The sequence below is a fragment of the Leptonotus elevatus genome, chromosome 11 (assembly GCF_054856555.1).
Source record: "Leptonotus elevatus isolate MCC_2025b chromosome 11, RoL_Lele_1.0, whole genome shotgun sequence".
Classification (NCBI taxonomy): Eukaryota; Metazoa; Chordata; class Actinopteri; order Syngnathiformes; family Syngnathidae; genus Leptonotus; species Leptonotus elevatus.
The window spans coordinates 2,238,831-2,256,345 of NC_141249.1; the positions used below are offsets into that span (position 1 = coordinate 2,238,831).

At 39.5% G+C, this 17,515-nt stretch overlaps 3 protein-coding genes across 13 annotated transcripts in view; 2 read left to right on the forward strand and 1 right to left on the reverse strand.

Annotated features, from left to right (window-relative positions):
* Positions 1-3,446, reverse strand: part of pomgnt1 (protein O-linked mannose N-acetylglucosaminyltransferase 1 (beta 1,2-)) — a 50,465-nt gene extending 47,019 nt beyond the window's left edge. The window contains exons 1-2 of the mRNA XM_086088815.1: positions 3,317-3,446; positions 2,965-3,159 (exon numbers count right to left, since the gene is read on the reverse strand). Of these exons, the coding sequence (XP_085944941.1) occupies positions 2,965-3,084 (120 nt within the window). The 5' untranslated portion in view covers positions 3,085-3,159; positions 3,317-3,446. The remainder of the gene's footprint in view (positions 1-2,964; positions 3,160-3,316) is intronic.
* Positions 3,447-7,947: 4,501 nt separating this feature from the next.
* On the forward strand, positions 7,948-9,573 carry LOC147165170 (antiviral innate immune response effector IFIT1-like). Its single transcript, XM_086089451.1, has 2 exons — positions 7,948-7,952; positions 8,259-9,573. The coding sequence occupies exons 1-2, from the start codon at positions 7,948-7,950 to the stop codon at positions 9,571-9,573; spliced, it is 1,320 nt and encodes a 439-aa protein (XP_085945577.1).
* A 1,321-nt stretch (positions 9,574-10,894) lies between these two features.
* Positions 10,895-17,515, forward strand: part of nek1 (NIMA-related kinase 1) — a 60,273-nt gene continuing 53,652 nt past the window's right edge. For 10 of the 11 annotated variants that reach the window (XM_086090136.1, XM_086090143.1, XM_086090147.1 and 7 more), the window contains exons 1-9: positions 10,895-10,964; positions 11,312-11,460; positions 11,546-11,642; positions 11,755-11,852; positions 11,992-12,075; positions 12,177-12,244; positions 12,336-12,422; positions 13,882-13,936; positions 17,291-17,491. In XM_086090136.1, coding sequence (XP_085946262.1) covers positions 11,344-11,460; positions 11,546-11,642; positions 11,755-11,852; positions 11,992-12,075; positions 12,177-12,244; positions 12,336-12,422; positions 13,882-13,936; positions 17,291-17,491 — 807 coding nt within the window. In that variant the 5' untranslated portion in view covers positions 10,895-10,964; positions 11,312-11,343. The remainder of the gene's footprint in view (positions 10,965-11,311; positions 11,461-11,545; positions 11,643-11,754; positions 11,853-11,991; positions 12,076-12,176; positions 12,245-12,335; positions 12,423-13,881; positions 13,937-17,290; positions 17,492-17,515) is intronic. The other variant, XM_086090137.1, reaches the window with a different exon arrangement.

Sequence of the window (17,515 nt, forward strand, 5' to 3'; positions counted from 1 at the left end):
CTCAATATAAAATGTTATTCCATATTGTAGGTGGTTTATATGTATTATTGTTATGTACAAAAGTACAACATTGTGCTTTTTTTCTTTGCTTTTTTTTTACTTTTCAACATACTAAAATAGTCCTCAAATGTGACATGGATTCATCAAAATTGACTTTGGATCTATTATTTTTGCTGTCCCTAAATCAGCCAAAAAACACTCTGTTCAAAACAGCCTGTTTTAGAGGTGTGTCACTTTTATGTAAATAGCTGCACCAGGCCACACCCTTCTCTCTCTCTCTAAGGGGCAGTGATTTCGGTCATAGTAGCCATGTGCTAATGTTGTAGAAACGACTGGCAAAAAAGAGATGAGATGATGCCATCATAACGTGTGAAATGGGGAAAAAAGTGGATAAATAACGCTTATGAAGGCAACATTTACAGATTCACACCCAAATAACCTTGCCTTCATCTCTCACAAAGAAGCAAGTGCGTGCGCACGCGCCGTAATTATGACCTAATTACGCTACGGCGATGATGACGATGCGTTACATCAACCGCAAAACAAACTTTTATCCCAGTCACTAGTTTTGACATTTTTATTGTTAATATGGTGTTTAAATAGTACATCAGTGTGTAATATGTAAAGAAGGTGGAACTCTGACTCACGTTAGCATGTAGCGGGTTAGCAACTAACGCCGCAGCACGCTGACAGTTCAAACTTTTTCCTTTTCTTCAGTGAGTAAGTTGCAAACAGTGAATAGCGATTAAAACATCCTCTTTTCCCCACCTACATTCAAATTGGCCGCGTAGCGTGTGGAGGACTCGACTCTCGACATGTCCCGTCCGCAATGCCACCCTGCACTCTGACAGACAGTTCCGCCAACTTCTTCTAATATGGCTTGCTGCTTCTCCACGGAGAAGGTACACACAGCATGAAATTTAAGACCTCACCCAGATATTAAAATTCAATACTTTTTCAAGAATTTTCAAGGTGGTATTAATAAATTCAATGCGTGAAAGCAATGTCAGTTTAGTGATGGGATCTTAAACAACAAACATGCAGTCTGTGGGGACTTGTTTATTTTCAAAATGACGGAAATCCGTACCCACGATGGAGAACTTTAACCCCTGCACTAACTCGAGGGGGCTGGGTCGAGTGCACTTCCGTGTCTTTTTGACATCACTAAGTCACGGAAGTTTAATCTGCCCGTTTGAAGCACGCATTTTAGAAAGGAGGCGAAAGCTAAAGAAGTCGCGGACTGACTTTTTTTCATACCTGGTTGGATTGTAGACAGGCCGGGGATGCATATTATTGATGGAAAACCCCACTAAAAGTGCATTTTCATACTATGAGACCTTTAAGTATGAGTTCCTTTTTTTTTTAAATATTGACCTGTTTTTCTTTTGAATATCGCAAACTTCCCCACAATTCCGTGATAATTATTGTATCGTGAGCTTCACATTGAGATAATATAATATCGTTTCATTTCATGTTGAGAAAAAAAATAAACTTAAGTATCGGTATGGTATCGGCATCGGCCGATACTGCAAAGCTGTCGTAATCGGTATCAGGGGGGCCAAAAAATGGTATCGGAACAACACTACTTTTAACCCTATAAAGCCAAGCGTATCATATCAAATACAATACATTTTGAGCCCTCTATTTCATGAATATAATTTTTTCCCCCTGACGTATATGATCTGACACATGCATTACATACAATTTTACATCTGATATAGCATGTCTTTTATAGTTTTTTATGACTTGAATGGTTTGCAATGACTGGTTTGGCACTTAAATATTTGTTGTACATGTTACAATGACAATAAAGATTGTATCTATCTATCTATCCATCCATCTATAATCCATTAGAGGGCAGTATCACCCAGTTGATGGCTTTTCCAGCGACCTTGCAAGATCGCCCCAATTGAGAAAGGAGAGACACCTATACTTAATAGTGGGGAATGTTCTTCCTCATTTTTTTAACTACTATGTTTGATATGTCTGTTTCTTGTTATATTTTTGACTGTTATAAATGTACACATTTAAAGCATTGTGACCGGATGTATCAAATATGATACAAATCAAAAGTCATATGTGGAAGTTGATTTTCTTTTTTTTCTTTTTCTTTTTTTAAGTACCAATAAACACTCTATTTACAAAGTATCTGAATTTTCTATCATATATTTCATTGTTCAGGCTTTATAGCAGAGGTGGGCAATATCGGTCCTCGAGGGCCGGAGTCCTGCAGGTTTTGGAGGTTTCTCACTTCCAACACGAGCTGATTCCAATCAACAGGATCGTTATCAGGCTTATGCAAAGCTTGCTGATGAGCTGATCATATATCAGCTGTGTTGGAGAAGGGCAACATGCAAAACCTGCAGGCAGCCCTTGATTCCCACCTCTGCTTTATAGGGTTAAACAATGCCTGCAAGCTTTAAACTGTACAGTTACGCATACACGTTCAGCACCTTTTTTTTTCCAAGTTGATTTTCACGCATGTGCAAACGTAATGCACACTTCACTTATTACAAATGAGCTTCACCTCTTTCATTTGTTACATGCAAGCCTTGTAATGCCGAACACAGCTTATGTTCAGTGGCAAAACAAAATGAAAATTTCATCATGGTAGCTTGCACAGTGCATGACTCACGGCAAAATAATCAATTCCCAGCAGCCTACACATCACGCTAAAATAACCTATTCACTGCCAACCTACCTACACGGTAAAATAGCCGTTCACGCCAGGCCATATCAAATCGCTCTGGCAATTGACCAATGAGAGCCGTTCACGGCAAAATAACGTTAGCAGGGAAGTTGATAGTCACGGCAAAAATAACCACCGCCTAGAGTTTATTCCCGAAACTGTTTTACGGCCAAATTTGCACTTGCAACCAATAACAACAAATATTAGTGACACTAGAAGCACATGGCAAGCTTTGTGTAAATATATGTCGTATACAACTGAAACTTTTGTCTCACCTGACAGAACCGACGAATGGTTCTCTTATTAAAAAGCTTGTATTTATAAGTGAGATAAAAGCTTCTTTGTTGGCGGGGTATGAATGGCTTAGCTCGGGGATTGGGAGTCCACGTCTCCATTCCGCTGCAAATCTCAGACCGCCTGTCTTCTCCTCGGCGTCCCGCAGCAAAACTGACATTTAGTCACATCCTCGTCTGCAAATAAAAATAATACCGGTAATGCTTTTCATAAATGAACTGAACACACAAGTGTAACCACTTCCAGACAACGCCGAAGGACAATGCCTAGATTAACACAAACTGTATGCATGTTTTATGTTTGAATCAAATGCAAAAGTAAAGTTTGCACTACCGTTTGTAACTCGCAATCAGTCGAATAATCAAATTAGGTAAAAATCTGCTGTATTTCTGCAACATGCTAACTACTGCTTGTGGTTCTGTCGCAGAACCAGTGACGTCACTCAAATGACGCGACCTGTTCTCCACGGTTTACTGGCTGAACGCAAACACGTGTACTGTATTAGTGGTCGGGTCATGTTCTCTTTTGGTCATTGGATATTACGTTTGAAAACAGATATTATACATAGAAAACGACTCATACATAGAAACTGCTCGTGTATTCGTTTTGCAATACGGAAATTGTCAACGACAGCATTTCTCAAACTGACCAGGAGATGGCGTTACGAAATGATACGTCAACGTCCTAAATTTCCCATACGCTAAGTACTATATACACTTGGAGAACATTGCTCGTAGCCATCTGTTAAGGAAAGATTGAAAAAGAAAAGAAAAAGACCCCCCAAAAATTAGCACGTTTGACATTTATATTTTTTATCTTGTTTATTATCAGATCAAATAAGAACTTGTATTGAACCGCTTGCATTAGCCATACGCCAGGAAAGAAGGATTCAAGGAATTCACTCTGGGGTAACAGAACATAAAATGTATCTATATGCCGATGATATTTTACTTTATTTAGAAAAGCCTGCTATTTCGTTAGGGGAAGTATTTAACTTAATAACTAAATTCTCACAGTTATCAGATTATTCTATTAACTGCACAAAATCAACACTTCTACCTATTACAGAAAATTCGTGGAACCCTGCAAGCCAGGACCCACACTACTCATTTCCTATAGGTAATTTAAAATACTTAGGCATAAAAATCTCACCTAAATTAACTGATTTAATTCATTTAAACTTTACTCCACTTCTGGATAGCATTTATAGTGACTTGGAGCGCTGGAATAATCTTCCTATTTCTCTAATAGGACGAATAGCCACTATTAAAATGAAAGTTTTACCCAAAATAAACTATTTTTTCTCAATGATTCCATTTAAACCTACGGCTAACTGGTTCCAGTTGTTGGACTCAGCCGTTACAAAATGTTACTGGAATAAATAAAAAAGCAAAGATTAGTCTATCTACTCTTCAGAAAAATAAATCCAAAGGAGGTCTAAAGGCACCAAATTTTATGCACTACTATATAGCTAACCAGCTACAATATATCATTTTATGGGCACAATCCAACAGAGATACTAACTGTTGGCTGGAACGAGAACAGAAGGATTGTAATAACCTCAGACTTCTAGATTTACTCTTTATTACAACATCGATTAAGCGACATAATTGTTTTAAAAACCCAATGATTTCCGCCACCCTGACTGCCTGGTGGAAGGCCCTAGAAATTACAAAAGCCCAAGTGGAGCCATGTGGGCTTTCTCCCCTATTGCATAACCCCGACTTTCAACTTAACAACCAATCGTTTTATTTAGGTGTGTGGGAGCAGAAAGGAATTACACATCTCCACCATCTCTTCTCAGATAATATGTTTATATCATATACATCCTTGCTCCAAAAATACAAAATAAAAAACGGAAATTTTTTACATTATCTGCAAGTTAAAAGTATGATAAAGAAACAAATTCCAACACTTCAGGGTACGCTCCAATATTTCCAAGCTTTCTCAGACAACAACAAAAAAAACTCTCAAAAATATATAAGTTACTTTCATATACTGATAAAACGTCTTTACCCATCTCGAAATGGGAAACAGACTTGTCTATAGCTCCGGAATCTGACTTTTGGATTCAAGTTTGTGAAAACGTTTTTAAAATGACAAAACACACACATTTACAACTTATCCAATATAAAATTATTCATAGAACATACATTACTCAATATATGATGAAGAAAATGGGACTCTCAGACTCCGACATTTGTCTCCAGTGTTTACAGAACACTACAGACACTTATTTTCATGCTTTATGGTTATGTACTCCATTTATGTATTTCTGGACTAAAGTCTTAGAAAAACTTTCCGCTGTCTTGGACTGTGGGATGCCGTTCTCTCCAAACTTTTTGCTAGGTGACTTAACAACAACTGACTTACCAATTAAACAATTTCAATCTACACTTGTAGCCCTTACTATCGCAAAAAAAACAATTCTTGTTAACTGGAAAAGTAAACAAACTCTGAATATCGACCAATGGTCTATTCTCCTCGTAAATCACATTTTAATGGAAAAAATATCTGCCTCAAATAAAAACCAAATATCAAAATTTATAGAAACATGGTCTACGTATATAGAATATTTTAACCTAAACCTGGTTACTTAATTCTGCCTGTTAGCGAGAGCCACCACATCGTGATAATTTATATTGATGTTTCTGTATTTGGCAATTTGTAACTAATGGTTGTGTTTTTATAGTCAGGAACCCAGCTGCTGCCAACAGGATCGAGCAGATTCACCTCCAATGGGCACTAAGGGTTAATATTCGGATTCACTGCATGCCAGTGGGTTAATTCTATAGGTGCTGTCCCCCCCTGGCTGGGCGTGGGCGGGTCTGCCCCTCTGTTGGCTGCTGGGTGGCGGCTGCGTCTTGGCCGTTCCCTGGGTCTCTTGGGGGGTGCTGCGTTGCGGGGCTCTCCCTGGTGTCCGGGGCGGCGCCGCTCCGGCGCAGTCCGTCGCTCTGGGCCCGGCGACGCGGTTCGGGGCCTGTAGGCCGCCAGGGTGCCCCGTGGTTCCCTCTCCCCTCCCCCTTCCTCCCCCTTGCTGCCTCTACCTGCTCGCCTCTCCCCGCCCGTCCTCCGCCTCCCGGTGGACCTCCTGGCACCTCGGGCGGGCCCCAGTATCCGGGGGGCGAGCCCTATCGCCCCGCCGGGCTGGTCCCATATGCCCACCGGTGTCCCGGTGGGGTGGGTGGGGGTTTGGTGGGCGGGTGCGCCTCCTGCCCGCTGCCCCGCTGGTCGCTCCTCTTAACTCACTGCACTAGGTGGGTGCTGGGGGTGGGGTGGTGTCTGGGGGCTTGGGGGCCTGGGGGCGTCTGGGGCTGGGTTGGGGTGGATGGGGGGCGGGGGGGGGGGTCGTGGGGGGAGCGGGGGCTGTGGACCGGTGGGGTGCCTGGCGGGCCTGCAGTGCCCCGTCCTGCTGCGTTGGGTTGGGGGCGCGGGCCGTGTTGGGGTGGGGGGCGCTCCTGCTCCTGGATTTGCTCTCCGGCCGGTGGCCCTGGCTGGGCCCGGGGGTCGTCCTTTGGCGCTGCCGCGGCCTGGGGGGCCCTGAGGTGTTGCGCTTGCTCTGTCCTGGCAGGGGTCGACGGCTCCCCTCTTTGGTGGAGATTTTCATGCATGCCAGATCCACCACACCAGCATCTATCGAAACTCAGACACAATCTGCTTCTTCCTCAGGTCATTGAATCGGTGGAGGCTGGTGTCTGTGGATCTCACTCTGCTTCGTTTGTCCTTCCTTCCTTTCCTCAGTCTCTCCTTTGGTCTCTTGAGGTCTCCCTGATTTGTTGGAATTTAGATGCTTCTGGGGTTGGTGAAGAACTCTGGTTGGTGGCCCGGTGGGTGGTGTCTGGTCGGTGCTTGATTTCACTTTCCTTTGTTTTCTTTGGTCCTTCCTCGGGTCTTCTGACGGCGGTGTTCGGTTTCGGTGAACGGTATGGGATTTTTTTGGTGAACTAACGAATACACGCACACTCGCTCGCACGCACGCACGCACGCACATACACATACACATACACATACACATACACATACTCACCCACATACAAAAAAAAAGAAGAGCAATGATGATGTCATTACCGAATGAACAATACTGAGCTCTTTAAAAAAAAAAAAAGAACTTGTAAAACACACCAAGACAATTTAAATTGCAATATTTTGTGTAAATACTAACAAATGTCCTTTTTATGGTTTCCTCACTGACAAAATTATTTAACCCCTTAAAAATTGCCACTCTTCTATACAGCAATTTTTTTCAATCAATTATTTTTAACTACAATTACAAATGTTCAGTTGAATACATAATACATAACAATAAATAATTTATTACTTAAAGCTCAAAATGTTTATATATCATATTGTATGTTTTGCTGTAATTTTATAACACACACTCTTTCATGCATTTATAATCACCTTGCAACATGGTAACTGTTCACAGATTTCCCTTGTATCTTCTAGCCTTTTCAATAATACAATACCCTCCAATAAATTGCTCAGTGAAGGGCAACAAAACAAATATATAATATATTGAATATTTTCTTACCTGCTTTCCCATTTTGATTGGTACATTACAATATCTTGGCCTGTAGCCTCCCATTCAGAAGTATACAATTTTTAATTGTGGACATGTTAACATGTTTGGGGTTAAAATGTTTAATATATCTGATTTCATTTCCATAATTACTAGCAAATAAAACATGATGTGAGAAACGTCTTTGTTTTCCATTGTAAAAAGAAAAATGTTATTTCTTGATAAATGAATGAAGATGGCAATATCCAACATATCTCATTAAGAAAAATGTTTGTACATCACCACACTGTCGAAGAAGGTACACAGAGTCCAACAACAATCTCCACGTTGAATGTTTTTATTGCACCATAAAAGTTGAACTGATATTCTCATGCCGCACCTTTAGCAACAAGTTGCATAAAGTGTAAAGGTATCTCTAGAGAAACAAATAGGTCCCAGCTACATGATGGGGTGAATGATTTCTTCTGCCTTTGTGATTATTGATCTTGTAGTATATTTACGGTAAAATTGTTTGTGCTTAGTGGTGTTGTGTGACCGTCCATCACTCCACTACTTTTGCTGTTTTTTGTTTTTTGTGGTGGATGATGTTTACTTCAACTGCAATGTCTACTAATGTTTAATGTCTAACTACTGACCTTACATCTTCTTTTCAATTGTCTTAATTATTGATTTGTTTTCTTGTATTAATGCTGTTTATACGTATCTGTGTTTCATTCGTTTTGCTCTACCTTAACATGGGTTATTGTACTCTTTCAGTGCTGCTCGAACTCAAACAACACTGAAGACCAAGCTGGAGAGCCTCCAATGTCACTTCATGTGGAACCTAAACCCCCGAAGATCCAAACTTTTCCTTCTCAGTGATAAACTGGAAGACATTGGACCTGTGGAGGGATACAACTGGCTGGGACATATTTACAATTTGCAGGGTTACATACACTACCAGCTCGGGAGTACAAAAGATGCCCTGCATTTCTTCAGCAGGGCTACGGAGGCGTTGCGTCAGATGAGAAATACTGTATCAGAGGAGGGCCCTTGGCTGGTGGTGAACTACGGGAACTTGGCTTGGCTTCATTACCAAATGGGAGAACATACAGAAAGTCAGACTTACCTGTCCAAGGTTGATATTCTTCTGAATGAATATCCTTCACCATGTCAAGAGGAACTCCACCCAGAGATCTGCGCTGAAAAGGCCTGGGCTCTGATGAAATTTGGAAAAGACAATACTCTTCTGGCAGTGCAATATTTTCAGAGAGCCATCAGGATGCAGCCAGATATGACTGAATGGCACTCCAGTCATGTCTTAGCATTAGTGAGTACTTTTAAGCTTTTTAAAACCAAACTAGATGCAAACACTTTTGAGAAACTGAAAATAGCTAAGAAACATGACCCGGATAACTTGTATTTGGCAACAATTTACCTAGCAGCTTGTGCTGCTAGAGGAAGAAAAATTGAAGGTGAAGCATGTCAATTGGCGAAGAAGATTTTGAAAAAGCCTGTCAGCAGCTACAATGGTATTAAACCATTACTTAAACTGTACAGAGTGTATTTATCACTAGATGAAGCTCTTGATTTAGCAGAAGAAGCTGTTGAAAGACATCCAGGAGAACGTTATCTGAAGAGGTGTGCTGCAATCTGCTACAAAAAGAAAATTATTTTACACAGGGACAGTCCACCGGAACAAATGGTGGTTGACAGGGCAATCAGCCTCTATAGAGATGTGATTGATCTCTACCATCAATCTTCACTGAAGAGAAAAATAACTCTTGCAAATATATATGTGAAGTCGACTCACAACCAAGCTAAAGCTGATGAGATATTTGAGGAACTTCTAGATCAGAGTGAACAGGAACCTGGAGACAGACAGATGCTTTATAACTACTATGCAAAATATTTACACCTCATTCAAAGGCAGAGCTACAAGTCGATAGAATATTACATGAGAGCAGCAGCAATACAGCATCCATCTGTCTATCGAGAAAACAGCATCCAAATTCTAGAGAAAATTAGGGAAAGGAAAAGAAACAGAATGTGTAGAGAAATAGAGGAGTTTTTAGACAACTTGGAAGACTGACAGATTTTTTTTACAGCATTTAGCACTGGCATTCAACTAGCAGAAGAATGTAATTTTCCTTTCAATTTTTCTTTTATTTAACAGGATTTTTAAAAACGTATAGACAGGTTTTCTTATCATTTCTTTACGTGGTTCATTTTCTTTGACATCAGTGACTATTTAATTTCAAGTGGAGAAAGATCTATCTATTGTAATATCTCTCTTGTTAAGTGTGGGCCTGTTAAAATTTTTAGAAGAAAGAGCAAAAGGACATTTATCTTGAATTTTAGCTGTTAGTCTGTGTGTGCATCTTCGTGTAGCCACTGTACATGCGTTATAGCCGATAACAGCTCTTGAATAAAGGTGCATTCTATACCGCTCATGATAATAAATTGGCTAAAGCGCATCAGCAATTGTGTCATTCTTGACCACATAGGGCATGAACACAATGTTTGTCAGGTGTGTGTAAAAAATGTCCCATTGTATTGTACATAAATTCTAAGTTCTTTCCATGGAATCTAGCATTTGTATTTATTTTTAACACGAGGCTTGTATGTAAAAACACTAGAACGACAAGCTATATTCTTTCCTATTGCACCAATTGACCGTTTTGTGTGAGTCATGTAGAAACTACTACAACCAGTGGTTTCAAGAGATGTCACCCCGGGACTTTTCAAAAATAACCTTTAAAATATAGAATGTAGAGTCATAATTACAGTATTTGCATTTAAACACATTATGAAACAATCCAGGACCACATGAGATTTTTACTACCTGTCTGACTGTGATCCACCTATAATGTGTCCCTGACTCACTTTCGTGTCCCTACCCACTAGCTGAGAATCACAGTAATATGTTAACAAAAAATATATATAATTAGGCTACCCAACATGCAAAATCTGTATCTCTTCAACACTCTGGGCCAATCACACACAACTTGTAGAATACTTTTGAAAGGTTCGACTCAACGTCTTTCACCTGCACAATTCCATTCAGGTGTGCCTGTATATTGGCGTCCTTGAGCTCCAAGGTGAGATAATAACTCAAATGTGACGTCTCTGTTAATATTAGCACCAATATTATCATCAATGCAAAACCATAACAAATCGTAATATTTATTCAACATGGATATGAAGTTAGTTTAACTAGATTGGAACACTGGGTCTATTTTTCCGGCTTTGTCAAATTGTTTTTTAACCCGCCGTTTGGTTGCTATGGAGAGCGTCCACACAAAAACTGCCATGTTGTGTGGGTGGGAACTACTGTTATGAAAATGACGGACAACCGTATGAACCAGTAGAATAATGCCAAAGTTGACCATGGCCAATAAGAATTAAGCTATTGACAGACTGCTAGGTAGATTCAAGCTTTGTAGCGGAACAGAAAGAGGCGATGTCAGCTCGATAGAATAGGTAATGGTACGATAAATATGACTTGCATAACTATATTTTGACAGCACAAACGTATTTGTAGATTGTATACGGTTGTGTTCGTGTGCTGGTGTTTAATGGGGCTATTCCACTATCCTCGTGTTGCTAACTGGTAGGCTTAACATTAGCTGTCTTGCTATCACTTAGGAATTCCTGTTTGCGTTACAACGTAATTGTGTGTTTGCAGAGCGAAACCTGACCAAATTCAAATTCGCAGCACTGAGACAATCTTATTCGAAGGTGTAGCTATGTGTTAACAGCGTTTTTTTCTTGATATATTTGGAAAATGTTCTCATGTTTATTTTCTTAGTTTTTCCCCCCCTCCCCAGGCCCAGTATTAAATACCACTCATTCCATTAACATGGACAAGTATGAAAAGGTGAAGAAAATTGGGGAAGGTTCATTTGGGAAGGCTGTCCTTGTCAAAGCCAAAAAGGATGGGCATCAATATGTCATTAAGGAGGTCAGCATATACGGGGTAATTTGCAGTTCATCAAGTTTCCCCATTACATGTAAACATACATTTTACAGCTTTAATATTGACCTATAATGTACATTATTAGATGTCGGATAAAGAGAGACAAGAATCTCGGAAAGAAGTGGCAGTTCTTGCAAACATGAGTCATCCAAACATTGTCCAGTACAAGGAGTCTTTTGAAGGTATGCTTCAGTAGATATGTTAGCTGCAAACGGGAAAGAATGCATTATCTATCTATCTATGTCTATCTATGTTCTTTTGAAAATAATAATGCTTTTCCTCATGACATTATAGAGGGGGGCTGTCTCTATATAGTTATGGACTACTGTGAGGGTGGTGATCTATTTAAGAAGATTAATTCTCAGAAAGGAATGCTTTTCACAGAGGAACAGGTAAATTACAAAATCTGAATGATCTTTTAGGGCAGATTATTTTTTTCTACCATATAAAAGTGTGCAAAATGTGATGGAAAATGGGCACTGGAAAATATGACTTTCAATGCATTGATCCTCAAAATTTCTTCCCGCCTAGATCCTCGATTGGTTTGTGCAGATTTGCTTAGCACTAAAGCACATCCATGATAGAAAAATCCTCCATAGGGACATCAAATCACAGGTGCTATGTAACGTAGAAATATACTTTTCTTTGACGTTTTGTGTTCTGCATCGACTCTATTAGATATTATAGTTGATTATATTCATGTTGTCTTTTTATAGAACATATTTTTAACAAAAGATGGGACTGTGCAACTTGGAGACTTTGGGATTGCAAGGGTGCTGAACAGGTATAAGAACATTCTAGAAAAATGAAGCCATTATTTAGGAATTATAAAGCATATTGAAGTCTGTTTTTCTTTTCCCAAACTTTTTTTCCAGCACGGTAGAACTTGCAAGAACATGCATTGGAACCCCTTATTACCTTTCACCAGAGATTTGTGAAAATAAACCGTACAACAACAAAAGGTAATGGATCACGACTGCATGTTTTATGTCTTCTTTGTCAGTCACAGTAAAAAAATAATAATATTTGCACTGACTGGAATTCCTGCAAGATAAGGTTTTGACTTGTGATGTGGTTTGTAAACTCCTCTCCAAATGTTGTGGAACAGTAAGAATAATTCCCTTTATTTTTGCCGTGGACGGAACACATAAGGTTAACCGATTACTCGATTTGATGGAATAATTGATAGTATAATCGATTCTAAAAGATTCACTGTGACAGCCCTATTTGTAATCTCTAAATTAGATGAGCAGTAACAATAGAACAAATAGATTAAAGTCCTAAGACTTTATTTTTTAGCTGCAAATCCTTCAAGCTTGTGTCCCGCAATCATTACAAAATTTTTGCATTCTCTGCAGCCTCAGTCAGTTTATTTAACGCACCCTGCGTTCTTTCTCTTCAATGAGCCGGTCCCATCATGGGGTAATAGGAGACAATGACTGGTGTATTTTGTCAATTTTAATGACACCCAAAGTGTGTTCCATGTGGTTGTGCTCATAAATTTACATGACAAGAATATGTATCTAACATGATTGACCAGGCAAAACATATTTTTAATGGGATTCAAATTAAAATATAAGACATTCCAGAATAGCACAAATCATTAAACACTAAGTAGCAAAAAAAATAATATAATGGGATGGTCCCCGTAGTGTCATATTTTCCAAAAGTTTGTCAATACTTCACAAAATCTGCCATGGTATATAATTATGTGCACATGTATGAGCACAGTTGCAGAGCTGCCAACTGTTACAGATTGCCCATATTTTGTTTTGGAAATCACTCAACTCTGCGTAACATGAATATTATGGATATTAGACTTTACGCCGATCTGATCGGCTTGATCGTGATCGGCTGATAATTGGCATTCGATGCATGCCTGTAATGTCATAATTTGCAAGATTGATCAATTGATCGGGTCCACAAAATAAGACATAAGGGCTGGATGCTTGAAATAAAAATTTTGATCGTGATTTCGATTTTGGCTTCTCTCAATCTTTAAAACGTAAAAATCAAAGAAAAACGATTAATGTGGTGAACGCCGTGGTGCATTTACAGGTTCCCTACATTGTGAAAGTATCCTGAATGCCCCGCCACCATGTTGTTTGGAGCAACTTAGCACGGAACAAATCAATGTGATTCTGACGTCCCTAAGCGTCTTTTAAGCTGTTTAATGACACCCCAATTAAGTTAAAAGTAAACGCACGACAAGAAGCATTACATCCACTGTATATCAAGGCTGGACAATTATAGAAAAAATAATAATTCCGATGATTAAGATTGAAATAATGATTTAATAAAATGATTATTCATAGATTGAGCTGGTACTGAATGCATGTAAACATACCTTGCTTGTATGTGTTATTAGTACTGCATTTGTATAATTCTTATCCTCCCTCTTTTTTTTGCCTTCCTCTACAGTGATATTTGGGCCTTGGGATGTGTCCTATATGAAATGTGCACCCTTAAGCATGCTGTAAGTATTCTGACCGTGAGAGTATTTTCCAATTCATTCAGTGTTGATCTACACACATGGACCATACTTGACAACTTTGGGTTGGGTCGGCCCAAGGTTTCTTTGGCTGGGAAGGGGTGTGGTTGACGGACATGCGCCAAATCCATTTCGTCAATGGGGCAGGCGGCTGACTGACATCAAGTGATTACGATTCGTCGTTTGTCGCTGTGGGAAGGAAGTACGCATGGTGGCTGGCAACATGCGCCGATTTAATATTTATCGACTGGGGCGACTGTGTCAGGCTGTCCAGCATCCAAGTGCGCAGAGTCAAACTTGACTGCCTTTGAAAAGTAGTCAGATGGCTCTCGCTAGCTCTGTTAGCCGCTACTGTTGTTAGGTACCGCTTAAAGCTAGCAACAGTACTATACAATGTCAACGCAATGAAGTTGCTTTAAAAAAAACAAAAAAAAAACACCTATAACTCATTCACTCCCAGCCATTTTCACTGAAGCAACCACTTTCGCTCCCGGTCGTTTTACTGGATTTTGACAGATTAGAGACTCTTTCATCAAGGGAAAAAAAGTATATTTCTATCTGTTTCCGTTTTGCAGCAATTAGCATTAGAATATAGCTAAGTTTCATCATTATTCACAAATCTGTGAATAAGTGGGGGGGGGGGGGCTTGTTGCAACATGGCCCTGGTTGATTCCTTATACTCTGCTCCCACCCGCTGGCCGTTTTTGTAATAACTACAATTGCTTCATGCATTCTCTTCAGTTCAGAGGCTGCATCAAAACCTTCTGTATGGCATAGCATTAAAAAAATTATAAATACGTTTTTGGGAGCATGGTCATATTTAAAATAGAACGTTTTGGGGAGCAAATGAGTTAACTGGCTATTGAACGTGATTTCAGGACAGCGTTGTGTTGTTGACTTGGGTCACAATACTTTGTAACAGCAATATGAATATCCCAAACTCATTCTCTGCCACAACATGCTGCTGGAAGCAACTTCAAAATAAAAGCATTCCAAGAAGGGGTGTAACGTTAATGGTTCAGTCTGTACCTCGGTTGTGGGGACACAGTTCGGTATAACAGAAAAAATGACAAAAAGCTGAATTTGTGGTTTCTTTTCATTTATTTTTAGCAGACAGTAGTGCAGGTAAAAATTTGTCCAACATAGCGTCAATTACAACTTTTGGAACTACCGAAGATAACTTGCAGATTGGATGAAGATTACCACTTACTGTAATGTAACAATATCCAAACATTGCAATACGGTATTATCATGATATGAAGGTCACGATACAATAATTATCACGATATTGTGGGAAGGATGGCGATATTAAAAAAGGTCACGATATTGTGAAAAAAAAAAGAGTTCATGATAAATAAAAAGCACAATATTGCGCTTTTGTACATAACAGCACATAAACAACATACAATCTCTAATAACACTTGAATATTATTATTGAGACACTAATTCACGCACACATTGAGTTTTCTCCGTACAGTGTTGACTCCATTCACAAGCATATTACGTTTCCTTCATCTGACAATTAGTGTGGATTTTAACTCTTTGACTGCCTGACGTTTTCAGAAAAGGGATGCTCTGGGTGCCAGCCGATTTAAGCATTTTGACTGATCTTTCAAGGTCCACAGAAAATGTTGTGTTTGGACAATGGAAACACACATACTACCAAATGAAAGATTGAACTCTCATCTTTCATCAGAAAAAAAAGTTTGTTTCTACCTTATTCCGTTCTTCAGTAATCAACAATAGAAAATGGTTAGTTTCACCCAAATGCTCTTGTTTTGGACCAAAATACGGAGAAATCAAGCTTTTAGTGAAACGATATTATTTCATGCACTCTAGTGAATTTGACACCTTTTTTTTTTCCATGAATGATGCCACAAACATCTAAACAGTGCTTTACTTATGTAAAACACTACCACCAACAATGAAAAAGTGTTTTTTGATAGCAAAATAAGTTTATTTACATTCAACAGTACAACAATTTGGCAAACTATTTACAAATGTGTGCAACTGTGGTACTATTTACAATTATGTGGATGTTTCAACTACAGTTTTTCTTTTTGTGTAACACTCCCCTGCGTGCAAGGAGACGCAACAGGATTTGCACAACAGATTAGTTTCACTGCGATTGCCCCTTCGCGTGCAGACGCTACACTTTCTTGCAGGCCATTTTTTCTGGGGAATAGCAAGTATATACTGCAGTGTGTGTTTGGCCATGTTGCCATCAAGTCTACTATCAGGATCATGATACGGTTACGTTACGGTGGTGTTACGTCTGTCTTCCTCATGTCCTTCAGTTCCTATACCGGGTGGTAGATGTTCTGATCCATCTTATCCACTCCATTCATGGTGGCATTGTAGTCCAGAACCAGTGTCTTCTCCGTGATCAGACTGTACCCGCTCCACCGATGAATATGCATTGGACTCGGGGTACTCTTCATCGTCCGATTGAACGTCCGCCTGTGCTCGGTTGACTTAGCAATTTTTATTTTTCATAAAATGTTGTTGCCGTGGCAAAGCATTATTCGCCAAAACAAAACACAGATTTTGAGGGTCTTAACATGGATGAAAACTTTGCACACATATTAGGCCTGGAACAATATTGTTATATTTTTCAAAAATAGCTCAATAAAAACCTCTACAAATTTTCAACAAAGCAGCCCCAGTTGTACATTTCACTTGGATTACAAAATGTTGCAGGCATATCAAACAGCCCAAGACCTCCCCCAAAAAGTTTAAATTCAATTTTTTTTCCAAATTTTGCCCCATATTTGGCCTTTTATAGAGGTCACATTTTTAAGAACTCGTACGTAGAACATAGAATCGCGGCTGGCTCTCTGCCGAGCAATGTGAAATGCCTATAAAGAAAGCAAGGTAAGTCTCTGTAGTGTTTCTAAAATTCTTGAATGCATCTGGTGAATGACGAGAGCTCGGCGTGGGGGAGGGTGACTCTCCCAATCGCATGTTTCTTTAGGAACGCTACAAGGCTTACCTTGCTTTCTTTATCGATGTTTCACATTGCTCGGCAGAGAGCCAGCCGCTATTCTACGTCACTATGCACTGAATGCGTTGCGATGTAAATAACAATGGCTGCGTACGTCCAAATAAAGTTTCTACAAAATGTATTAAACTGGTAATGATTTTTGAAAAATGAATCTCATAGTTGGTAACAACCACATAAATTATATAGAGCAAACTTGTTATTGCAGTCGGGATTCCTTTTAACAGAGGGGTACCAACAATTTTGTCCATGTGTTTATTTCACAGAGCGTGAGGGTAAAGTGGATATAAGCTATGAAACAATTTTCTAACCATGTTATGAAATGTGCATCTGTCCAGTTTGAGGCTGGAAATATGAAGAACCTCGTCTTGAAGATCATCCGTGGCTCATATCATCCCGTGTCTGTTCACTACTCCCAAGAACTGCGGTCTCTTTTGGCTCAACTTTTTAAACACAACCCCAGAGAAAGACCTTCAGTCAAAAGCATACTGGACAAACCTTTCCTTTCTTGCAGGATCCAAAGGTTCCTCACACCAAAGGTAAGTAACTCCACAGCCAATTAA